Raw genomic sequence first — 26,390 nt, 5'->3', positions numbered from 1 at the left:
CAAAATAACAGTTATTGTTTTTAAGCCACTGAATTTTTAAGTGGTTTGTTATATAGCAATAACTGATAATGGCAAGATTAATTAAACATGATCTATTCGACTCAAATAATCTATTACATTTCTATTTTCATGTTTTTGAGGAATTAAAGCCAAAAATTGTGAACTATTTTAATTTTAGGCTTTTCTGCAATGAGGCTTTAAAAGCAGACCAGGCAAGAACTGTTATATACAGAAAGGATTTAAAACCTCATCAAAGGATTTTACTTCCCCTACCAATACTACTGCTTGTTTTCAATTAGAGTTTTTCTGTTTTTTGTTTGTTTTGTTTTTGTTTGGGGGAGGGGGGTTGCAGCTCCACTGACAAAGGAATAGCAGCTAAACCGAAAATCGCTCATATTGGGGCTGACTTGAGAAGGTAAAAATCTGGATTATTAGGTAAAGGTTCAAAATGACCTAAAGGTCCTCAGTAAAAGAAAAAAAACAAGTACTTGATTTCCTTGTCCTTTTATCATTCTTTTCTGAAACACAGAAATTTCTCCGTGTGAATGGTTTCTGACAAATGCATCTATTTTCCAGTAAGGATTTCATTTCTTGTTTGCCTACTGTCCCTCACCTCCTCCAACTAAGTTTTGGAAAATAGATACAGTAAGTAGACGTTCTGCCCCCACCCCCTTCCCATTCATCTGGGTAAGCATAAAAGGTTTAGTGACCTGAACTGGACGAGGCCTGTCCTGCTTTCTACCCTGTGGGGCTGTTCTAAGAATCAAATGAGGGGGAGGGAGAAGAAAGTGTTTACAAGGAATGTGACCTCTCTTGGCTCACCGCCCACAGTTCTCAGTTCCAGCCTACTCCAACCACTCCTGGTCATGGCCTGGCCTGTGCCAGTCAGCAGAGGGTGCCCGAGAGTGCCTGTTTTCCAGCACTTTTGCTGAGCCCGAATAGTAATACATTTTAAATATATCTGCACAGCTGTGATCTCAATTTTTTAACCCCTATTTATTAACGACCAGGGTTTCAGTTCTTCTCCATCCTTCATTCACCCTCTTCTGCAGACAATTTGTTCTACAGCTAAATTTTTTCAAAAAAATTTATAAAATGTATATTTTAAAAACACCAACATCTACATTCAAAATGCCTTTTCATAGTAACTCCTGGGCATACTATATTATATATTGCCTTTAGCATTCTCTCAATTCAGTTCCACTTGCCTATGTAGGAGTCCCTAATGTTATGATGCCTTAAATTCTTCATTACCCTGGAGAATATATTCGAGCTAGGTCCTGCCTTTTTTATCTGCAGCCCTAGACAAGAGCTACTTTACTCTTAAAGAAAATCTTTCTTAGTGCCACCAGGCAATTCACAAATAAACTGATTTCTAATTCCCAAATCACAAGGCTTTCTAGGTAGAAAACAGCATTTATTTATTTTTAATTTATTTATTTTAATATATGAAATTTATTGTCAAATTGGTTTCCATACAACACCCAGTGTTCATCCCAAAAGATGCCCTCTTCAATGCCCACCACCTACCCTTCCCTCCCTCCCAACCCCCATCAACCCTCAGTTTGTTCTGTTTTTAAAAGTCTCTTATGCTTTGGCTCTCTCCCACTCTAACCTCTATTTTTTTTTCCTTCCCCTCCCCCATGGGTTTCTGTTAAGAAAACAGCATTTTATTTTTTTTATTTTTTTTTTATTTTTTTTTCAACGTTTATTTATTTATTTTTGGGACAGAGAGAGACAGAGCATGAACGGGGGAGGGGCAGAGAGAGAGGGAGACACAGAATCTGAAACAGGCTCCAGGCTCTGAGCCATCAGCCCAGAGCCTGACGCGGGGCTCGAACTCACGGACCGCGAGATCGTGACCTGGCTGAAGTCGGACGCTTAACCGACTGCGCCACCCAGGAGCCCCAAAAACAGCATTTTAAAAACCAAATATAGAGGCACCTGGGTGGCTCAGTTGGTTAAGCCTCTGACTTCGGCTCAGGTCATGATCTCGTGGTTGATGAGTTCGAGCCCCACATAGGGCTCTCTGCCCGTCAGAGCAAAGCCCACTTCAGATCTTTTTTCTGTCTCTCTCTGTCCCTCCCCCTGCTCACGCTCTCCCTCTCTCTCAACAAATGAAGAAACATTTTTGAAAATTAAATTAAAAAAACCCAAATATGTGTATTATTGAAAATATACTACACTATCACTAATACTTGCTGTTACATATAATAGTAAGTGTTGGTGAAGTTCCTACCTTCAAGAGGTCTAAAATCTACATGGGCTAAAGACTTAAAACGATGTTTCAGAACCACTATTAGTAGCCCTGATTCTTAAGCTGTTTTCCAGCATAAATAACATTGAAATGAATTCTTTTTACCCAATGTTATGAACTTGCAAAACAAATACTCAGGTGAATTAAAATTTTAAAAATAAATAAATACTCAGGTATTTCATACCTACACCATGTTTCACAGTTTTTCAGAGTTTGTTTATATAAATTAACTCATAACATCGTAAGCCTATATAATAGTCAAGACAAAAAGAAACTGGTACATAACAGGACTAAGACATATTCTCAAAGTGATATGGTCAATAGAAGTAACAGAACCAGGGGTGCCTGGGTAGCTCAGTCGGTTGGGCGTCTGATTTCAGCTCAGGTCATGGTCTCCCAGTTTGTGAGTTCGAGCCCCGCATTGGGCTCTGTGCTGAGCTCAGAGCCTGGAGCCTGTTTGTGATTATGCGTCTCCCTCTCTCTCTGCCCCTCCCCGACTCTGTCTCTCAAAAAAATTAAATAAACATTAAAAAAAAAATTAAAGGGGCACCTGGGTGGCTTAGTCGGTTAAGCGACCAACTTCAGCTCAGGTCATGATCTTGCCGTTTCCGAGTACAAACCCCGTGTCGGGCTCTCTACTAACAGCTAAGAGCCTGGAGCCAGTTTCAGATTCTGTGCCTCCCTCTCTCTCTCTCTCTGCCCCTTCCCCACTCATGCTCTGTCTTTCTCTCTCAAAAATAAATAAACATTAAAAAAAAATTTAATTAAAAAAAAAAAAAAGAAGTAACAGAACCAATGTCTGACCCATGGCTACTTTCTACTTTACTAGAGTACTCAGTGCCCACAGACTTACAAATTATGTACACTGTGGCACAGAGAGCACATTCCTCTTAGCAAATCTAAGTGGCTGATAAAGAGCCTAAATCATAGCTCTAAACTCGTGGTTTTCTAGGTGAATGCACACAAGACTTTCCATTGGGTTGTGGCAAACCATATTTAGCACCCATACATACATGAACTTTTAAATCATGATAAAATAAGAAAAAGTAAGCTTTACTAATATGTAACACATGAACTGACAGCAATAGATGTACATAATTTATAAATACACATGAAATGGGGGTGTATAATCAAAAACTTTTCACCTGTAGGGTTACAAAACCAAAAATACTTTGGAGATCTCTACTAAGCTAAATGGCTCAGGCATCAAAAATACAAATCTCTGACAGAACAGAAAAACAGAAAATATATGGAAGAGACAATTCACAAAGACATTCAAACTGGCAACAGATAGGAAAAAAGATGCCAAGCATAGCCAAAACCAAGAACGTGCAAATTCAAACAAGGTACAATTTTTGTCCATGACATTAGCCAAAACTTAAGTCTGGGAATACCAAGTGCTGGCAAGAATACAAAAGAGGATAACTCCAAACACTGCCTGGTTCAAGGATAAAATGGAAAAGATTTTTTGGAAGACAGCTGGACTAAGTGTAAACCACAAACAGTAAAACCATGAATGTGTCTATCAAATGGTTCCAATAGGTGGCCCAACTCCAATTCCCAAACGAATTCAGGAATTGAATGTACTGTGATCTGGGGCTCTCTGACTCATTACACAGTCACTTTTGCACAATGCATCGCTTTTTATCACTTTTCTACTTTTTTGTGTGTGTGTGACTCCATGGTCTTAGCGAGAAATAATGTTTTCATTAATCTTGTAAGTAGGCATTTTAATAATTTCAATATTTTTAGACTCCATTTATGGTGGAGAGCAGGATTTTACATTTACCAAAAGCTAAAATACACATATAGCCTAAGCCAGCAATTCTATATCTGACAAACATTTTCTAAAAATATTTGCAAATGACCACAAAGTTTATGTAGGAGTATGTTCACTACACACTTTTAGAAATTGGAAAAAAATTTTTAAAGCTAAATGTCCAATAATAGAGGTATGCCTAAATAATCAAAGCGTATTTTGTAGCTCCTGAAATTGACTTATAACTACTAATATGAAAAGACATATTAAATAAAAACTACATAGTTTAATCTCAGTTTTTAAGTACAATCTCAATTTTGTTTACACACACACACACGTGAATGCAGAGAAAAGACAGTATATATAGTATGGAATAATAATATTTTCCTTTAAGTCTTCCTTTGAATGCAGTGTTATAGTGCCTACTCAGAAATACTGCCACTGATAATTACTGTTTAAATCACATGAGTTGATCCAAAGGTCAAGTTGACAACTCAGTCCAGCACTTAAAATCTCTCCCCACACAAATACACATGCAAATGCATACATAGGTGAGACTATCTATCATTGATATTTTATTCTACACCAACTGTTATTAACTGCCAACATGAAACCAGGACGAACAAAAGGTTAAGACTCATTTTACTCAAGTACTCAAATATTTTTTAACTATTTGGGCTTACATACAAGCTCATGGATTGCTTTAGGTTTTTTTTTTTAGGTTTGTGGCTTTATGGTATACATTCACAGACATTAAAGTACGGTAAGTACAACCAGTATACCCACATCATCATTTAAACCCTCACAAACATCACTAGCTCATCACCATATGCTTTTCTACTGATCCAGAAGCTGGTCTCCAAATTCTTCTGAATACAGTGCTCCAAACTGCTATTGCTAAGCAATTCGAGTTGCAACTTATTTCCCATCTCTGGTATTCACAGGCTTGTGTAGTCCTCTCCCACTTTTGATTTTGGCCTTAGTTTGTGACTTGCTTTGATCAATAGGACATAAGCAAGTACAATGTGAGCAAAGGATTTATAAGTGCTCTGCACTAGGGTTTGTCCTCTTAGAATGTTCCCCCTTAGAAGTCAGCTGCCTTGTTACAAAGAAACTGTACATAGAGCACGAAGTGATGAGAGGCCATGAGACAAGACACACTGGATATTCCAGCCATGGCCAAGTGCCAGCTGAATGTATCTGTATGAATAACCTCAGTTTTACCACAAAGAACAGAGGAATGGCCTAGCTGAACTCAGTCAACCCAAAGAAAGGGAAAAAACTATAAATCACTATTGTTTTAAGCCACTAAGATTTGAGGTAGTTGATTATGTGGCAACAGGTAACTGGAAGACTAATCCCTGTTCTAAACCATCTGCATCACTAGCAACAATCCATGTAGATTCTCTATCAGTTACCTTTAAACTTCACCTGTCCAATCAAGAGTGTTTATTACAGAAATGGGGGCACTTTCAAGTACTCTCAGATACTGCAGGAGAGAACATAAATGTACACAAATCTTCTAGAGAGCAATTTGGCAAAATGTTAAGGTAGTGAAGCTTTTAAAAAGGTCATATCCTTTCCAAATAATTCCAAGTCTAGGAAATAGACATGCATTATAAGAATGTTACATAGAATTTTCTCACCACAAAAAAGTAGAAAACATAGCCATCTAAAAATAGAGAAGTATTTAAACAATTATATGCTCACAAGACAGAATATCAGAGTTATTTAAAAATCTTCTCATGAGTATAACACACAATAAACCTAATGAAAATAGTATTCAACACAATATTAGCAATAAGACCCAAAACTTTAAAAAAACACATGTGTATGCATATATACTGAAACATTAACAAATTCTCTTGGCACAACAGGATTGATTTTTTATTTTCTCCATATTCTTTAGTATTTCCCAAATGTTTTTATTTAAAAAATACATTACTTCTATAATCAGGAAAAAAAAAACATTATATAAAAGGTTGGGAAGGGGCACTTGGTCGGCTCAGTCGGTTAAGCGTCCGACTTCTGCTCGGGTCACGATCTCGCGGTTCTGGAGTTTGAGCCTCGCGTCAGGCTGTGTTGACAGCTCAGAACCTGGAGCCTGCTTCGGATTCTGTCTTCCTCTCTCTGCCCCTCCCCTGCTTTTGCGCACTCACACATACGTATGCGCACTCTCTCTCTCAAAAATAAACATTAAAAATTAAAAAAAAAAAACAGGTTGAGAAAAAAGTACACACATTAAATATAGATTCTTACTTGACTTGGAATCATTATTTTTTGAGAGAGTGCATGCATGTGAGCAAGGAGGGGGAGAGGGAGAGAGAAAATCCTAAGCAGGCTCCACACCAGGCTCTGAGGCCTACAGGGGGTTGCATTTCATGACCGTGAGATCATGACCTGAGCCGAAATCAGAGTTGGGTGCCCAACCGACTGAGCCACTCAGGCACTCCTAGTGAATTATTTTAAATGAATTATTTATTACAATGCATCTATATTTCTGGGATTGAACAAATTTTTCAAAATAAATGTAATACAGGAGCGCCTGAGTGCTCAGCTCTGTCGGTTGAGCATCTGACTTCGGCTCAGGTCATTATTTCACAGGTCATGGGTTCGGGGCCCCGCACTGGGCTCTGGGCTGACAGCTCAGAGCCTCTCACCCGATTCAGATTCTTAGTCTCTCTCTGCCCCTCTCCCACTCACGCACTCTCTTTCAAATATAAACATTAAAAAATTTAAAAAAAAATAAGTGTAGCATAAAAGATTCATTTTCAACAGAGGAAAAAAAAACTGACTAAATTTAACATGTTACTTTCCCTCTATCATCGTTTTGTACTATGAAGCTGGGCAAGGAGTTCATTTCAAGACTCTGCTATACTGTTCTACTTCACTGTGTTTTAAATTTTAGTTTGAACAGCTTTATAAATAAATATTTAATAAAATGGGTATTATATGCACCTTCAACCAAGTTTAGCAAAAGCTGTTGGAGTGAACTCAGTGTGAAGACTAGAACTATTTTTCATCTCAGAGGAAAAATGTGTAAAGAATCTAACTCTTTTGGAAATTAGAAGAAATAGGAGATATGTAGCAAGCAAGTTTTGGTAGCATTACTCAGGCACTGGTACTATTTGGCAATGAGTCTCAGCAGTGGCCAGTAACTTCAGAAGAACCAGATGGAATCACTGGCCTACCACAGCAAGGTAGAGTTTTGATCACACTGGGGGTCTACTGCTACTTGTACTAAATCAAAGTTGATTTCTTCCATCTCCTTTGCTCACAACAGCCAGTTTAAGATTGATTTCATAGTTTCTTCTCCAGAATTCAACCCTTCTGCTCCACTGTCCCAGATCTAGGGCTGGTCACTCTGCAAGGTACTATACAAAGCTTCCTTGAAGATCAGTGATACTATCACTTCTTGAAATTCTGCAGATGTTCAGGTTCACCATCTTCCTGGCCTTAGGCACATTGTACTATATTATAAGGGAGGAGCAGCAGACCTCTGATCTTGTAGTCTTTCACACCCTTGCTTCCTATGGTGAACTAGACCTTTCCAATCACATGGTTTCTGGAAGGTTTGCCAATAGTAATTTTGGCTGCAGCCAAGGACAGAAAATTGCTGAAGACCAGAGGGTCAGTCCTTGCTGTGATTCAAGGTGGTCAAAGTCCTGTCTAAGATTTTTTTTATTTGAGTATGGAAAAGAAAACTTACCTTTTGGACTTAAAAACTAAAATGGTATTACTTGGGGCTGGAAATAAGCTGTCTAAAGTGAAAAAAGGTAAGAGCCTTGAAGAATTCATTTGTATGCCTCCTGGAATTAATGTGGAAAAACAGTTCTGTTTTTGCATATACCATTGGCTTAGGGTCACTGATATTTGCCACAGTAAGAATGCTGACTGGATGACAAGTGGAAAGCAGAAAAATGCCCTAGGATGTTCAGATTTGGGTAAAAACTTTCTTTTCTTACAATCTGTAATAGGTCTTCATTTCAAACATCTAATTGCCTATTATGTGCCGGATGTGGAAAACATAAAGATTATTATGACTTCAAAGAGTTAAGTGCTTCTGAAGTTGCTGGCCACTTCAGAGAATAATTCCCAAATAGCTCAGAGGCTACTGCCAAATGGCCACACAGTTCCCCAACTGGCTCTAAAACTTCTATCATCTGTACCTCATGAGCACTACTTTCTATTTCTCTCAGGTTTCTATAGGACCCACTGATTTCAGTATATTAAAGACTGGTCTACATTCACTTTACCCATGCTATTCACAACAGTATGGACTTCAAAGTCTCCCTTGTGTTCTAAAAGCCACAGCAGCCTGATGTGAACGTTTCTAAATGGAAATGTCATGGCAGTTGGTAAGGTCTGGATTTCAGCTGTCTCCCAAGAGGCCTCTCAGGTCCCTGCATTATCTTGGCATAGTCATGGATCAGGTCCTACAATCAGGCCTCTAGGCAGATCCTTTCTGTCTCACAAAGAATCACATACAGCAAACTTGACAAACGGATGATTTACTAATTCATATAGGATAAATAAATGTCACATGAAGAGAGTATTTAATTTCACAAGGAGGCAAATTTTAAGGTTTCTAATAAGCATGGAATTAAGTTGGCTGTCATCAAAACTCATTAAATCAACAAATATTTATTGAAGACCTACTATGAGAAAAGCTTAGGCTGAGGGACTAAAAATACAGCAATGAACAAGACTGCTTTTCATGAAGAACAAGACTGCTTTTCATGAATCTTACCTACCATACATACACAGTGTGAGCAAGTAGGCATTAAACAAGCGTTGCCTTGATTCTAACATGTACTTTTTAAATATACTGTCTCTGAAATAAGGATGGAGAGGTTTATTTAATATGGCCATGATGCTCCCTTCCCCCCCCCCCAAAAGCTGCTATTAAATTAACGGTAACTGATCATCAAGCAGCTTAAAAGAAACAGTAATTATGCAATTCAATATTTAAGCATAATCTCGTTAAATGCTAAGAAAGAAAAATATAAGGAGAAAAATCTCACGTGGAAGAGAACTTCCTCTGGAAGGGCTCTGTTAGCTCTTCCAAATCTCATAAACACAGCAAAGTGACCCTTTCAAAGGGTAATACCGGATCATGTGCCTCCTCTACTCAGCCTGCAGTGACACCAACCAATGAGGCCCCCGTCTAACCCGTCACCTCTCTGATTTCAGCTTTCTTCCCACATTCATTCCTCATCATTGCTCTCCTGATGACCAAACCTTGCCCTATTTTTGTCTTACAGCATTTGCATATTATCACACACTCTAAAATTTATTTACTAATGCTTACTTTGTCTGACATTCTGCACCCCGCCCCCCACCCTGCTCCTCAGAAAGATAGTGTTCTGGTCTATTTTGTTTAGTGATAGATCTTAATCACTAAGGCACATTTAGGAGTTCAAAATGTGCTGAAGAGAATCGCAAGAAAGAATGTATCCGTGAACAAGTGATTGGAAGACCCTGTCATTGGGACTAAAATAACAATCAAAACCAGTTGCTGAAGACTTGCCCTTCCGTAGTTTTTCTCCTTTTACTCAATTTCTATACCACACCAATCCACCCCAAGTCTTCAGACAGGGCAAAACTTTCACTCAGGTTATGGTCCAGTCTCAAGCCCAAGATGCTATTTATTTTTCCTTTTTCAGATGATTTTGTGCTGCTTTGTTCTGATCCACTCTGGGAATTTCACTGCTGAACTTTCAGAGGCAGGCTTATTTCTCTGATTTGTGAGAAAGTCCTCTTCCAGTAACCCTCATACTGGGCCAAGTCCGCTCCATATATCTGGTCAAAGCATGATGTACACTTCACAGAATGTATCACCATCTACAAGTACATATTTGTGATTATTTTATTACGGCCTCTCCCACAAAATACCTGTATGCTCCTTACAAGCAAGGTCCATGTCTGTCCTTCACAAAGCCTACAGCACCTGGCACACAGTGAATACCCGTAAGTATTTGTTGAATGAATAACTGGATGGGTGACTATGGCATTTCTGGCTTGGATGTATATACATGTACAGTCTACTAGGTAGCTGGAATAGGATGTTTTGGGGAGAAAGGTTGTGTTTCCTGTTTGTGAAGGAGAAATAGAAGATAATGTTGGGAGTGCTTTGGAAAGGCCGATTTTTGCCACCTAAAATGCTATGTCCTCTCAAACAGCTCAAAGACTAAGCCATGATTAACACTTCCACCTAGAGCTTCCCCCCACCCCCCTCCCCGCCACCTACTCCCTTATTCCAGTCAGGGTACCAATCATTCTTGTAGTCACTCAGACACAAAGACTTTGAGTAGCTTATGACCTCTTTCTCTGTCAACCTCCTAGCTCAGCACGAGTCATAGAGCCTGTCAACTCCTCTTTAATATCTTTGATCGATGGCCTTCTTCCTTTCCATTCCTGCTACTACTAACTTGGTTCAAGCAACTAACTCACAGATTATTATAGCAACAGATCCAGAACTTGCTCTCCTTGATTCCAGGTTTGCCCCTTTCTAATCCATCTGCCTATATTAAATTTCCCTTAAAACCTTCACTTTGCACTATTAATGCTATACCAAAAATTATCTGCCATGGCAAGCTAGAAAATAAAAATCTCAGCCTGCCATTTGAAGACCAGACACAATATAGCTCCAAACAGTATGGCAGCATTTTCTATGTTAATTAACATCACTTACCAGCATGGTAGTTATCACTAGACATCACACACATTATACATGGTTCCCACCCCCATGAATTTACCCTACCGGTCATTTATATCAACCCATCTGAATTCCACCCATACCCTCACATCTACATGTAACTTTTAATATTTGACCCCAATTTATACATAATCTATTACAGAAAAATTAAAAAGTCACAGGAGAGGTGCATTTATCAACAAATGCTAAGAAACACCTTATCTACCATGGACAGATAAAGGTGGCTATACAGGGATGTATACATCTGGCCAGTCTCCAGGGCCTCCAATTCTCACTCTTCTAACTAACTTTATAGTTTTCTACTCTTCATTTCTTTCTCCTTCCTAAAGATACACCACGCATAAAAACAAAAAACAAAGAAACAAAACAAATCTACCTACATTAAGGGAAAAAACATTTGAGAAATCCAAAAAGGGTTCTCAAAATGCAACTACCTGAGTTATGTGGATGCCTGTTATTCGGTCCCAGTTAACTCCTTCAAAGACTGGAGGCCAACAGCATCACCATCAGTACCACTTTTAGAGACTGACTGGATGCCAGGCATTAAGCTACCCACAGAAACTATAAACACACTGAGCAGGCCTGGTCCTGGCAGTGGTCCTGGGGCTAAAAAGGAGAACGGGATTCCATGGTAAAATTCACTAAAACTGGAAGTCTGATGTCCCATTCTTGAAACTCTAAATGTACTTCATCATTGAAACTTTCTTAAACTGTCACAAAACACTCTACTTTTCCTTTAAGATGATACTATTTTAATTTTTAACTTTCTTTTAATGTTTATTTTTGAGAGAGACAGAGACAGAATTTGAGTGGGTTAGGGGCAGAGAGAGAGGGAGACACAGAATCCGAAGCGGGCTCCAGGCTCCGAGCTGTTAGCACAGAGCCTGACGCAGGGCTTGAACTCACAGACTGCGAGATCATGACCTGAACCAAAGTCGGACGTTCAACCGACTGAGCCACCCAGGCGCCCCAATGCTATTTTAATTTTTAAAAAATGTTTATTTTGAGAGAGAGAGCACTCATGCACAAATGGGCAGGGCGAGACAGACAGACAGAGAGAGAGAGAGAGAGAGAGAGAGAGAGAGAGAGAGATGCCCAAGCAGGCTTTGTGCTGTCAGCATAGAGCCCGAAGCAGGGCTTGATCCCTTGACTGTGAGATCATGACCTGAGCCAAAATCGAGTCAGAAGTTCAACCAACTGAGCCCCCAGGTGTCCCAGAAGATATTATTTCTAAACTGCATGTTTATTCCATTTTTTGTTTTAATGTCTTGTTTCTGCTACTAGAGTATAGGCTCCAGGAAGGCAGGGTCTCCCCATTGTATTACAGAACAGTGCCCAGCATTTACTAATTGCTCCTGAGTGAAGGTAAATGAATGACCAAATTGCAAGACCCTGTTATTATAATACTAGTCACAGGTTTTTAGGGGGTTGAACAAGCTTTTATTTGTAGGTTGGCCTACTAACCTAACTACTGTATTTGTTTCCATGAAATGACACCTCTAGCCCCAAGCAACCCACTTATGGAGAAATACATATTATAGAGCTGTTTATTATACTGTCCGGTATTTTTAGGTGTAGAGGGGCTTTAGTCCCGAGACCTTAATTTGAATGCTAGTGACTAGTGAGGCTATGTGACCTACGATAGGCCCTTAACCTCTTTAAGCTTCAGTTTCATCTGGGAAAAAAAAAAAAAAAAAGGAAAGAGAACAGTAAAAGGCCATTGTGGAGATTAAATTCATCTAATGGTACACTGAAGGACCTAACACTTAAATAAGTCCATGTTGTCCCCACCATCTCCCTCTTTCAATCCACTGCCTGTTCTTTCCAATATTACAGACTCCTTGAAGGTTGAAACCATAGTTGATAGCTGTGCTGTACCTAATGGATTAGCGTAAACTGCTTCACACGTATAAGAATCACACGTTATAGTCCAAAACTCTGTTATGAATATAAAAAAATATAATGCCCATAAACTGTTCTGAAGCATTATATTGCTAGATCCAATTATAATATTATGGTATTAATGTACCCAACAATTTTAAATATCAAATATATAGGAAAATATTCTAAGATTCTTGGTGGCAGTTGTGTTACGTTCCCTACCTTTGCTTATAGTTCGAACTGTGATAATCTATGAAGAAACACGATTTTTCCCCCTCACTCACAACCTTAAGTGGCTATGTCAAACTAGAATTCCCTTCACTGCAGGTTAGTTTGAAATTCTAAGCACACATTAGATCCAGTCATTGAAGATACTGAAATGAAACTTCATTAGTGAAAAATCAAACACTGCTCTATTTGCATATCTAAGAAAAAGTTCAATTTTCAGAACTTAAAATTTTAAGTCAAGAAAAAAATCAGTATGAAAATATAACCTCACAAAATTTACATCCTACTTTATTACCCTGCAAAGACTTTTTATGATTCCTAATTCTACCACATAAGACAATGACCTTTAAATAATCAGAACAAAGTTTCTCACTATTCAGAGAGCATTGTTTTAAGATTTATTTGGCACCTAAAGTTAACCATCTTAAAGCTTTGAAGCACAAAGGAATAGTCAATGACACATCCATTTTAAGCTACCATGACCTGTCATTACAGAGTCATTAAGCAGTATTTTCAAGGAGTAGCAGAAAGCTTTAAAACTTTCAAATATATAAGACTGTCTTCTGTACTTCATAAACTAAGTTATTTGGATATCTAGAGTTACACTTCATAAATTATAAAATGCACTGATAATTTTCTGCATTCTTCCTAAAGATAAATAAAATGAATTGTTAAAAAGCAATATGGAAAATCAATAACCAAATTCAAACACTGTATATATGTATTTATTATACATAAACGTGATAATTTCGAAGCTGGCTAGCTTAAAGTATACAGAAAAAACACTTTTCTCAGAAAAAAATTATCCAACTTTAGGATAATTTTCAAGCATTAACATTTTTTTGACCAAATGGATTTAAAGTAAAATACATTCTCTATATTATATATTCTTTTATCTAACTGTAAGCTTTTATTAAAGAACCAATTCCAAAAATTGTATAAAGTAAACTGATGACCCAATTCAAATCTATACAACTCTTAACACTGATCAGGTCCTCTGTTGACATTAGCACCATTAACTGTTTCCATGCAGCTCTCCAGGGATGATATGTATACAAAGCACAAAACGCAGCAGCAACAGAAAGAAAGCACACACCAGTCTGGCACTACACACTTCACACTCATCTGCAGTTAATCTACACAAAGTTTAAGGAAGAAACTAAAATAGTTGGCATGATAGGAAAGCTAAGTAGCTTTCCATATTTCCCACATCATCTCTTCTTGACCCTCTGAGTTCATCATTTTGCAGACTTTTGCAAATTCCCAGAACATTATAAAATCCAAAGAATTTTTAAAAATTGGATGGAATTTAGAGGTTGCCATTTCCAGCCCGCCTAACTTAAAGGCATGAAGACTGAACTCCACGGTCTTGAAGAAGGTCCAGACACAGCCTAGCTCTTACAACTTACCCCCACTGCAGTCCTCTTTCCCCTTTTACCACCCCTAGAGATGTAATGGTCACTACCAAAGTATTATTCAAAAATAAATTATTCTTGGCAATGTGCCATTTTGAACAACCACTAACATTTGTTCAGAAGAGAAATGACCTGAGAGTCACATGTACCTTACTTGGGAACAAAAGTAGAAATAAGTCAAGTACTTTAGGTCTTTCTTCTTGCTAAGGGAGCCTCCCAGGAACACTTGCTTAGGAATAGCAAGAGGGTCAACGTGTCTTTAATTGACCTATCTTCCCTCTTCCCACGAGAACAAAAACTACCCTGTTCCCTGTATCACTTCCTTTCTTATAATTTGATCAATAACCTCCTTTCTTCATCGAAGAAAGAACCAACAATGAGAAATATATCCACCAACATTAATCAGTTTGCTACTTCAGAGTCCTACCCTTTCTTCTCTGAACATTCTAAATATAGTTCACATTCCTGCTGTTTCTCATCTTGCTGTCTCTGCAGACTATAAGTTCCAAAGGCATGTTTCTGTTGTTTTATTATGTGGTGTGACAATGGAAACAGTAATTCTTCTGACTACTTCCAGGATTAAAATGAGATTCAGACATGACAATATATGTGAAAGCACTTGGTGAACTGCAAAATTTATGATAAAAGTAATGTCCCATCATGTGACAATGATAAAGTATTCTTAATTGCTCATAACAAGACAAGTAAGCAAAAAGTTTCTAGGAAATTACGGCCTACATTAGCGATTTAACTATCTTAAATTAGTCTGATACATCTAGAAAGGAAAAGTAGTAGCACCTAACATTCAGCAAATCATGTATTCATCAATGATCATTTTATTTCAAAGAAATTTAATGACTGATATATTTATATAGCATGCTCAACTTTAGAACAAATTACTTTCACAGTATAAATTTATTACTACTTTCTGATACAATTATTGGTTGTCTATTAACACATGATTAAAACCCACTAGTTTAAAATGTCTTCAGAATTAAACTAAAATTATTACAGCTTTCTTAATATTGTCCTCATTTTCCTGAGAAACTTACTTGGGCATGACATTCAAGTAAGATTCTAATTTGTTTAAGTCAACATAAAAGAAAATGTAATCAAAATGGCTAGAAAAAAAAAAATTCAGTCTTTCTAACAGCTCAGTTCTGGATTAAAACATATTCAGCCCACACAGAATAACATTTTTTACTGTTGAATAAACGTTCATCTAAGAATGTACCTATTCACAGAAATTAAAGTATTATGAGAATTACACTGTTACCCCTATTCTTGTAAGATCAGCTAGACTTAATGTACAGTAAAAATATATTGGCTAAAAATAAATGAACTCCATCAAAAAAACCTTCCTTCAGAAATATCAATACTACATCCAAAAAAAGAAGCATCCTTTTCATGGCAATACAAACTCACTTTAATTCAGGATGAATACAGTCACTAAAAAAATACTTGGTGACTCTGCACTTATGCCTTTATTTTTTAGATCATATAATGATGTATAGCACAATCTCCGAATAAAAGATGTGATAAAAAACATCCAGAGAAAAACCACATCATGAAATCATCCATTCCTATAGCTTACTTCTGCTTTCTCTATTTCTATATTCAAATGCAAGCATTCCTAATACCTATAAATATCCCTTGACATTTTACATAAATATTCTGAAAAATTTTAAAACCATACAAATTAATTATAATTTAACACAAGTATGGTGTGATCTTAAAAATATCACTTAGTAGGGGCACCTTGGTGGCTCAGTTGGTTAAGTGTCTGATTTTGGCTCAGGTCATGATCTCAAGGTTTGCGAGTTCAAGCCCTGAGCCCTGTGTTGGGCTCTGTGCTGACAGCACGGAGCCTGGAGCCTGCTTCAGTTTCTGTGTCTCCCTATCTCCCTGCCCCTCCCTCACTCATGCCCCCTCTCTCTCAAAAATAAATAAACATTAAAAAAAATTTTTTTTAAGTATCATTTAGTGGGGCGCCTGGGTGGCGCAGTCGGTTAAGCGTCCGACTTCAGCCAGGTCACGATCTCGCGGTCCCTGAGTTCGAGCCCCGCGTCAGGCTCTGGGCTGATGGCTGGGAGCCTGCAGCCTGTTTCCGATTCTGTGTCTCCCTCTCTCTCTGCCCGTCCCCCGTTCATGCTCTGTCTCTCTCTGTCCCAAAAATAAATAAAAAACGTTGAAAAAAAATTTTTTTTTAAATATCATTTAGTAAAATACCTTACTGGGCCCAATGAAATAAAGGTAACTTCAGCTAGGTATCCATTATGATTAATAAACTATTGACATCTCAATCAATTCTTGTGTTTTAAGCATTCTCTTTTCAGCCTCAGTTCCTTAAAATTAAACAAAAAATTCTAAAACAACAAAAACAAGCTCTTAAGTAAACAGTTTATCTGATTTAAAATGAAGATAAAACCACCTTTATTTTCCCCTTGGGGAGTAAAAAACTTTCCTACATACTGTTGACCTCAAGCATTGTATTTGTCCCCAAGTACTACCAAGAGAACACTAAATAGAAATTAGCTTAATGTTCTATAGAATTAAAAGTTAGGACTGACTGGTTACCCCTCCTTTGTAAGCTCCAGAGAGAATCTTGTACCGAATCACAAACAAACATAAATTATCTGTATTTTAAAAACCCTGATATATTTAAATAAACTGAGGCAAATTACAATGTTCCAACAGATATTTGTGAAATAATCAGTATTCATTTGTTTTTACTTTCAGCTCTGTCATTGTTCATCCAACTGTGACCTAACCTCAAGTCACTTTTGCTTCTTATTAACAACTCTGGTCAAAATACACATGAACAGAATTCACTTCAAAAGAAAAAACAAGGGGGGGTGGTGACATGCTAAAGACAAAATATTATAATACTCTATCACCCAGGAATATATGCAGGAGCACCAAAAATGTACTTGTGGCCATAAATGATCTGATTTCCAAATGAATGAAATGTCTAGGCAAGTAACATAGAAAACTAGGAGTGTTGCCTTTTCTCTCAAAATTACAACACTATAAAGGATAAAGCCAATATTATATGATAGACCTTAAAAATCATGATCATATCTAGAGATATAACTATTCAATTGAAGATTAATTACAACATTTAAATTACTGAGGGAAAAACAAATCACAATGAAAAAACTCACTTTATATAGTATCTTGCACCTTCAAAAGTATATGCTTCTTCCCAGCCAGTAGGCAAATCTAAAAAACATACATTTCACAGTTAGTATTACTTCAGTGGGATAGCAAAATAAGTTTCCATCTATTTTAATTATTCATTTTCATGATCAGGTATTTTAATTTCTTAGGATTCTTAAAAAAAAACGCTGTACTGGTAACAAAACTCGTAGTCAACATAGTATCGTTTTTGGCAAAATGGTAATTCAAATTTAAAGCCACCAGAAAAGTATGAACAATATTAGAGATTATCTTACGTGATTATACACTTTAATGATCAAAGTGAAAAGGAACTACTCTTTGGCATCCAAAAAAAAGGAAAGCCTTCTAATCCTAGGTAAAATACCCATGATGGTTGGCCAAAAACGAAAAAAAAAAAAAAAAAAAACCAACACTGCATAAAAGGCAACACCTGCTTCTTCTCACTGTGTCTATTTAAAACGGTACCTTTCAGCTACATAAATGAATCCATCCAGAAAGTGTCACTGATGAGAAAAAACTTCCTAAGTACTTAATTAGGGGAAAAGAACTCTGATATCACATACTTAATACATGTGTTTCTACAGATTTGACTTTAAGAGATGTGAAGTTTCAAGTAATAAACCTGGGAACAATTCAGGTGAATGATGGTAATTTTATTTGCTACACATTACAAATGACAAGTGGCTTGGATTTAACCAAAATCTCTGAAATAAAAACCAATGGTGTGTGTACAAAACCACACAAAGTAAACCAAACCAGAAAAGAAATCATGATCCGTCTTAGAAATTAATGTGAAATCATATAAAATAAAATTTTTCTGTAGTGTCAATGTTATCAAATCTGTGGAGGTAATTAGGATACAAATTCATATTACACATAACCAAAATAAGCATGAAATAATTCCACAAGATGATTAGGCTAAATAATTATACCATACTGTCTTTTGTGAAATAAATTTATTATCCATATGGCAAAGAGGCCATCAGAGTTGATATTATGTATGCAAAACACTGAAAAGTATAAGACTGCAGCGGGGAGTTAAGAAATATGACCGTGTATTAGTCAGAAATGCCTTAAAAATGTAACCTCATCATGCTTGCTACACCAGCTTTCCCTTTCCTCCTCCACCTTTTTGCAAATTTGGGTATTAGTCACTTAACTCAACTCCAGAATTTAATAGAAAAGGCAGGCTTGTTCAATATCCTGGCAACTCTAAGAGACTCCCAGAATCTCATAGTTGGAGAGAAAGTATCCCAGAGAGCAGCTCTAAAGGACCGCTGAAGCCGGCCTCACCTTCGACCCAAACAATTCACAAGCCTTTCCAATTACCAGAAACAGAGGGAAGCCAGTAAGAGAACACATGTTACATTTCAAAGACAAACAAGTTTCACGAATGTAAACAAAGAATGACAAAAGAAAGCCAGACCAGCACTGAAGCTACCATCAACCTTTCTCCACTTCAATTCACATTTAGATTCAAACGAGCCAGCAAAGGCACTAGAGAGACCCCCATCCAAGCCGACCCTCTCCAATTAGGGCACAAATGCCCACACGCGGGACAGCCCCTAGCACGCCCACCGCCTCCTGGCAGTCTGTGCAACCTCTGTGCTGCTGCCGGGGACTTTGAATCTCACTGGCCAGCAACGGCAGCTGCAAATGCCTCCTTGGGTTCCGGCTGCTGCTCTGGTGGCAGGAGGAAACGCGCCAAGCGTTTCCTGAGCCATTCACTGTCACACAGAGGAGCGCAGCACCCCCGAACTCCTCTCCTCCTCCTCAGTCACCTTCCCACAAGTCCCACCTAGGAGGAGGAGGAAGCCACACGACTAGAGGCAGCTGTCCGACGAGCAGGGAGAGGATGTGGATCCCATTATCCCGGCGGACGAGTGCCAGGGTCCCGGGCTGCATGGAGGGGAGTGGGGAAGGACTTCCTAAAGGTTAAAAGGGGTTGAGATCAGGGAACGAGGGTGGTGGTGGAAGGATTTAGGAGTGGCTGCGGGAAGAAAAACTCAGGATCCCAGATTCCTGGTAGAGGAGAGTCGGCCTCCTGGGGGCGTGGGGGGGGGGGAGCGGAGGGGGAGGGGTCCAGGTTGGGATGGGGGAGAGGGCCCAGGAAGAGGGGGCGCCGTCTCCAAGTGGCGATGAAAGGCTGAAGAGAAGCGTCCAGAGACTCGAAAGAACTCCCGCGGCGGGGCCCCCGCCGGCCCCTCTACCTGCGGCCACCCCCGCTGGCCTCCGCCCCACTTCGCCGCCTCCCGGGGACGGCGGCTAGGGGCAGGTTGCGGGGAGGCGGGCGGCCGGGGCTCTGCCGCCTCCTCCCGGCGGAGCCCAACTCCGCTCGGGCCCGGCCGGGCTCAGCGTTACCTGTGCTCTGCCGCCGGTGTCCGGTGACCACGGCCTCGCCGGTGACGGGGTGCAGCCAGGTGGTGCTCTTCGCCTCCTCGCTGCAGGGATGAGAGAAGGGGCAGAGACGGAGCGTGAGTGGGGGCGCCGGAGGAACCGAGAGGGCTGAAGCGGCACAGACCCGGCTCCCTCTTCCCCTCCCGCCAGCCTCCCGCACCCTCCGGGACCCCGCGCCGTCCCCTGCTCTTTACTTGATGAAGAAGACTCGGCCGCCCCTGGTGATCCCGTAAGTCCAGGACCGGGGCAGGGAGCAGATCCACTCCAGGTTCAGATCCGCCGCCATGTCTGATCCCCAGCCGCCGCCGCCGCCTTCTCCTGCTGCCGCCGCGGCTGCCGAGGGAGGAGGGAGCGAGCGAAGGGAGCGCGGAGCGAGCGCGGCCGGAGCGCGCCTCCCCGGCCCGGCGCGCCCCCGCGCGCGCCCTACCCCCTCGGGCGGCGCCCGCCCCGCCGCCCCGGCTGGGTCGGGCCCGCGTCGCCGCCCCTCCGCATCCTCCGCGGCCGCCGGTCGGCCGCCCCGCCGCGCGCTCGGGGGATGGGCGAGTGGCGCCGCGCCCCGTAGCCAGACCCCTCCCTCGCGCCCCTCCCGCGCTCCCCGCCCGAGCGAAGGTTCCGGGATCGATTAAAAAAAAAAAAACAAAAAAAAAACCCACAACAACGCGTCCTGCCCCCAGGGCTTTGCCCGAAGGCTTCCCAGCCTATAGCGCGAGTCAAAGGGAGCTTAATCCCTGCGCCCCAGATTGCTCTCTTTCTAAAACAACAGGAACACAGTGGCTGAGCTTTGTTTTATTAGAGCTATTGGCTATCGGAGGTTTTTCAAAAATATATCCCTTTAAAATAGAAAGCTGCTTTATTAAAGCACACGGAAGGCTTTTCCTGTTTGTGTCTTGTGTGCCAGATAGCAAAGGTTTGACTAGTTATCGTGGGCCCATGAAATATGAGTAGATTCTGACTTGACAAAACAAGTTTGCTTCTTCCTAGGCCCCTTAAATCATACAATGTTTTATAAAATGAAACCTTGACTTTTTCTCTTTTTTTTTTTTTTTTTTTTCAAAAAAAAGATTCCTTATTATCAGTCTGGAGTTCTGCTTTCCTCTATTCTCCCATAGATTACAATCATAACCAACTTTATGGAGTCCTTGCGACGGTATACATTTTTAAATCCCCACAACCCTATGGATACTGTGATAATCCCCATTTTACAGATTAGAAAAATTAAGTTTAGAGAAACAATAACTTTCCCAAGGTCACAGTAGTAAATGACAACGCCTGGATTCAAACTGGCTCTAGTATTTAAAAAGTCTGTCTGTATAACCACGTTGCTTTACTTATTTTAAGTCTTGTTTCCTCTGTAGCCCACCCCCTTTTTGTTCTTTGAACAAGTGAAGGGCAGATTTCACTGCAACTGAGATTCCCCCCCCCCCCCACCTGGAAATGCTTGCCTCTTCTCATTGTCTCTGGTCCTCTGCCACACTTGAAATTGCTTATGCATCTTTGCAGCAAGATGACTCATTCCAACAGTTCAATAATAATAGTACTACTTGATATTCCTCTAACACCTTTTCTGACCAGTTTTGGGTGCCTCTGAAGCATTATCTCATTTATCTTTCCAGTAGCTCAAAGCAGCAAACCATCTCTCTGCATTTAAGGAAACTAAGGCACAGAAAGGGCAAATGACCTTGGCCAAAGCCATATCCAGCAAGTCAGATGGGGCCTGGGTGAGAATGCAGTTTCATTGGACATTTTCTCTCATACTCTAATTCCCCAAGGCCAGTCTGTCTTTGGAGAAAAGAAGTCTACAATTACTGCTATAATTTTCCTGTCCATCTGCATACACAGGGAAAAAAATAACATCACTTTAATGTTTTCTCTTTTTGGTTCCTTTGCATTCTCCTCTTTCATTTTGCTACTTATTACTTCTTGACATCTTATCTCCTGCCCAGTCTCTGGAAAAAGTGCCCCGCCACCCCCCTTTTCAAAAAATCAATGAATAACTAGCAGGAAATGTTCCACATTACCATCAGTGGTTACTGGTTATTACATAACAAGAAAATCAAGAGCTATTGAATTTATATTGTGCTATCTTACAAATTAAAAAATCTAAAGTGAATCTTTCTAATACCATTATAACTTTAGAAATCTATTAGTCGAGCTATATTTGACTTTTTGACTGCGTTAAGAAGTCTTTAAGTTGGCCATTTGTTGTATGAGAATTCCTTTTAGCTGTGAATCTTTGATTTTACAAGATTCATTAGTGCAAAGCATATTTCAAAAAGTGATAGATTCACTTAATAAAAATGTGTATCTTAAGAAATTACATTCACAGTACTTAAATAGTAACCTACAATCTTAAGCATAATTCTATATGTCCCTAAATTTAGGAAAGCAGTAAATAAAAAAACTAAAAGTTTTATATATATATATATATATATACATATATATATATATATATATACACACACACAAAATGAGGCATGCTTCTGATTCGGGGAAATGATAGCCCTCATACCTTCCAGGAACCAATAAAAGCAGCTTCATACATTAGACTGTTGTGTTCTCTGGATAATTTTCACCCTTAATGAGTAAAATAGTATTTTTTCCAAAAATTTTCCTAGAATGCCCTTTGTCTGAAACTTTATTGCCTTATCCTGGGCTGCTTTGCCTTTTGGTTGTATGTACATGTGTGTCTCCTTCACTGCAGGAAGCTGGGAGTCATGTCTTCCCCATCACTGAATCCTTCCCAGCCTTGACTCAGTACTCAAATGGTTATTGAATTTCATTTTCTTGCCAATGCCTCTACCTCCCAACAGAGTTATTTCCCAATAACATATCCCCTTTTTATCATCGTGAACCTCTTCAGTAACTGACTCAGACCTAAACTCATATCTAACCTCTGCTTTTTATTGCATTTTTTTTCATATTTCCAACCTATGAGACTATTCAATTTCTCATGTTGTGATCTAACTTTTTGAGGAGTAATATCCTATGACCATTACAGCCTTTCTGAAAAAAAGAAGAGATTTCAACAGTACTGAGCACTAAAAATAAACATCACTCCATTGATATGTAGAGGATGATCCTTGTCCTAAGGGGCTTCCAGTTCAAATATAACAGAGAAATACATATAATGATAAGAAAAACTCAAATGAAAGTTTCTTAAAATATGCGAAACAAAGAAGAACAAGGTAACATTTTGGAAAACAGCAAATCGATCCCCCATCCCATTTTAATAAATGGGAATGAAAAATGGATGAACTCTGGAGAGTACAGAGATTCTTGAGAGAGAAAAATATTCTTTTGCTACCAAGAAACATCTATTTATACACATTAATGTTTATCAAAATCTACCAACAAAGTTTTGTAACTTTGATTAGGTCGTCTCTCCAAATATATCTGTGTTACTCTAGATGATTTGTTACACTATTAGTACACAAAATTAAGAATATTGTAAACAGTTCCTTTAATAAGTCATCTGTAGAGTGTTCTAGATCATGAAAAGTTATAAGGAAGGGCAAAATAGAGGACCCAATGAGCTCAGTGGAAATCTAGGCAGAAAGGATGGCAATTGAGGGTTTAAGTCAGGGAAGAAAAATACTTGGAAGTTGATTTAATACGGATTTTTTTTTCTGTTAAGGAATAAATTGATAGAAGAGTTATGGATAAAATAATTTCCCTCATTCATTCAACAACGATGTATAGGCTCCCTGTTATATATGGTGTGCCAGCCAGTCTGCTGGGTCACAGGGATTAAACGACTTGGCCTCCTTTGGGCAGCTTAGAAAGGGAGATAGAGATGTAAATATTTAAGTACCTTGTAGAAGCAGCATGTCTATCCTTGTCATAGAAAGAAACCTCTGTTACAGGTGTTTTCCAGAGTGTCCTGTGAACTACTCAAGGCCTATCTCAAACAGCAGTCTTCTAACATTGATATTTTGGAGAACTCTTCAATTATGAACAGAGATAATTGAAAGAAATATGTAGCAAGCAGCACTAGTTACCCTGCTGCTGGCCAATCCCTCTGCTACACTGAGGCTCTAGACTAAGTTGGTATCTGCCTGGAGGCTTGGAAAGAGGCTTGAAAGGGAGTTCAAAAATGTCTTCAAGGAACTTACATCTGAACTTCTGGTCATGTTCAAATTAAACACCACTTCCTTTACCCCAGTTAGGAAAGCTTCAATCATCTCCTTCTCTCTTTGCTATAAAAGAGAAAGACCAAAATTCAAATGGTGGAGAATTAGGAAGTATGTTCGAATGCAGGGGGCAGGATAGAGTGAGTCAGCAGTCTGGCTGAATTTTATGCCTGGCTCTGCCATTAATTAGCTGTATGACTTTGAACAAATCATTTAACCTCTACCCCTCTTAGACCTCTGAATCCTCATCTGTAAAGTAAGAGCACTGGTGTGTTTAAGACATTACATCTGATTCTTTTTCCCCTCTAAAGTCTTCTGCTTTGACAGGGTGAGCACTCCATTAACTAAAGTTGGGGATGTTTTGTCACAGTGCAAAGACACGAGTAGGATCCCTGCTTCTAGAACCGCTTAGGATTTTCTGCCACTCAGATGGTTTGTTAATAGAGAAGGTTGGAAGAGCAGTTAACAAAGTTCTTTCACATCATATTTAACTTGTGCAAATGGCTCTGTAACATCGACACTATTAATGTGTTACGAACAGGAAAATGGGCTCCATGAAGATACTATATAATATAGCGATCAAGTGGCAGACTTAGGGTTTGAACCAGGTCTTTAGCATATTAGATTTCAAATTCCATCCACAAGGTATTTTCTTTCTCAACCTTCGTTCCTTGTGTCCTCTAGTTCCTTACTGCCAGTCGCTCTCCTACCTACTGCGGATTGTGTCCGCCCTCACCACCTCACCACACCTGCTCTTCTGCGTCACTGTTGTCCCCCTGCGCGCCGCCAAGCCTAGCGGATGCTTTCAGTTCCAAGCTTTCTCGACTTCCCTGCTGTATTCACACGTCACCACTTTTACTCCTTGAAACTTTCTACTCTTGGGTTTCATGATACCACTTCCCTGAAATTCTCCTGCTCTCGCTGTAGACCATCTGCAGTACGGTCACCAGGGAAGCTTATTTAATTATTGATTCCTGAGCCTCTCTCCAGACCCATTCAACCACAACCTCTGAGGATTAGACTGAGGAATCCACATCTAACAAGCATTTTGGTGATTTCTTGTGTATGGTAACTTCTGAGAACAATTCCCAGTATGATAAAATTCCCATATTTGTATTTCCAGTATAGAACTCTCTCCTGAGTTCTAGACCATATACCAAATTTCTTTGTAGACATGTCCCTTCTGGAATATTCTTTCTGGATGTTCCTCAAGTATGTCAAACTCAGCATTCCAAAACAAGTCCCTTTTGCTCCAGATATGCACCACTCCAGTGTAGTCCCCTCCTACATGGTACCAGCATCCAAACAAATAGCCACATCAAAAACTTCCAAATCATCCTCCCACAGCAGTTGGTTAATAAATTCTATTAATTGTTCATTAAATATGTCACGAAGTTAAAGTTATCTCTCTTTCTCATTTCCTGTATCCTAATATAAGCATTCACCAATGCTACCAGAATGATCTTTTTAAAAATGCAAATCTGATTATGTTCCTTTCTTGCATAAAATCCCCTCATGGCTCAAAAAACTTAGAGGATGAAATGCAAAGCCTGTTGCCTGGCATTGGAGGTTCTTCTTGATCGGAGCACTGCCCACCTGCATGTTAGCCATATGGAATGGCCTACTGTTCTCTGAACAAACCACGCTTTTTCAAGTCTCTGTACATGCTGCTTTCTCTCTAGAATGCCCTTTTCTCTGTTTACCTAACAAACTCCTACTTATGTTTAAATTCTTAGCTCAAAAGTTATTTCCATTAAGAAGCCAGCCCTTATTCCTTCAGGGCAAATCTAGCTCCTCCTTCCACCATTCATGCTCCCATGTCTTCTCTACCGAGTTATCGTTATAATCTGCATCTCATTCTCCCCCCTAAACTCCATAAATGAAAACATTTTATTTATTTATATTTATCACCTCACTTTCAATAAATGTTATTTACATGAATGAATAATAGTACTGACATTTACATAGTGCCCTATATTTCACTCCATATTTGATATTTATTTCTGTTTGTATTACAGCCACTTGCCAGTGAGTCATGTTTCTATCCTTTCTTAGATTTAACATTCCCTTTAGCTTTTTATAGACTATCCCATATAGAAGAGAAAAAAATGGCATGGACCCAAGAGCAGCATAGCAGTATATGAAAATAGCTGCTTTCTACAGAGCTGTCTACCTGGCTTAAAGAATTCTAAGATTTGTAGTTATATTGAGTGAGATATTGAAGGACAGGAAGGATTCTGCATTACATTTAATTTCTTAAAGAGATCTATGGAGCCATCTTTTGAATGAATTTTTCCTAGAAAAATATTGATAAAAATAATATGCAGTATTTACAAAAATCACATACTATAGTTACATGAACTGGGGAAAAATTATAAGCTATAACATATAAGTTATAAACACACCATAATTACAATTATATGTA

At 39.3% G+C, this 26,390-nt stretch overlaps 1 protein-coding gene across 15 annotated transcripts in view; it reads right to left on the bottom strand.

Moving 5' to 3' along the window:
* PLEKHA5 (pleckstrin homology domain containing A5) overlaps nt 1-20,259 on the bottom strand; it is a 238,970-nt gene extending 218,711 nt beyond the window's left edge. For 6 of the 15 annotated variants that reach the window (XR_008300142.1, XM_027035676.2, XM_053225904.1 and 3 more), the window contains exons 1-3: nt 20,030-20,259; nt 19,800-19,879; nt 17,423-17,480 (exon numbers count right to left, since the gene is read on the bottom strand). Coding sequence is in view for 14 of the 15 variants with exons in the window: in XM_027035676.2 (XP_026891477.2) it covers nt 17,423-17,480; nt 19,800-19,879; nt 20,030-20,121 (230 nt within the window). In the remaining variant the exon portion in view is untranslated. Of the gene's footprint in view, nt 1-2,282; nt 9,861-17,422; nt 17,481-19,799; nt 19,880-20,029 lie in introns of those variants that run through there. The other 9 variants (XM_027035659.2, XM_027035661.2, XM_053225909.1 and 6 more) reach the window with 5 other exon arrangements.
* Nucleotides 20,260-26,390: the final 6,131 nt, after the last annotated feature.

This window comes from Acinonyx jubatus, chromosome B4, assembly GCF_027475565.1.
Source record: "Acinonyx jubatus isolate Ajub_Pintada_27869175 chromosome B4, VMU_Ajub_asm_v1.0, whole genome shotgun sequence".
Classification (NCBI taxonomy): Eukaryota; Metazoa; Chordata; class Mammalia; order Carnivora; family Felidae; genus Acinonyx; species Acinonyx jubatus.
The sequence above is the reverse complement of the archived record's forward strand: the minus strand, read 5'-3'. Positions and strand labels throughout refer to the sequence as shown.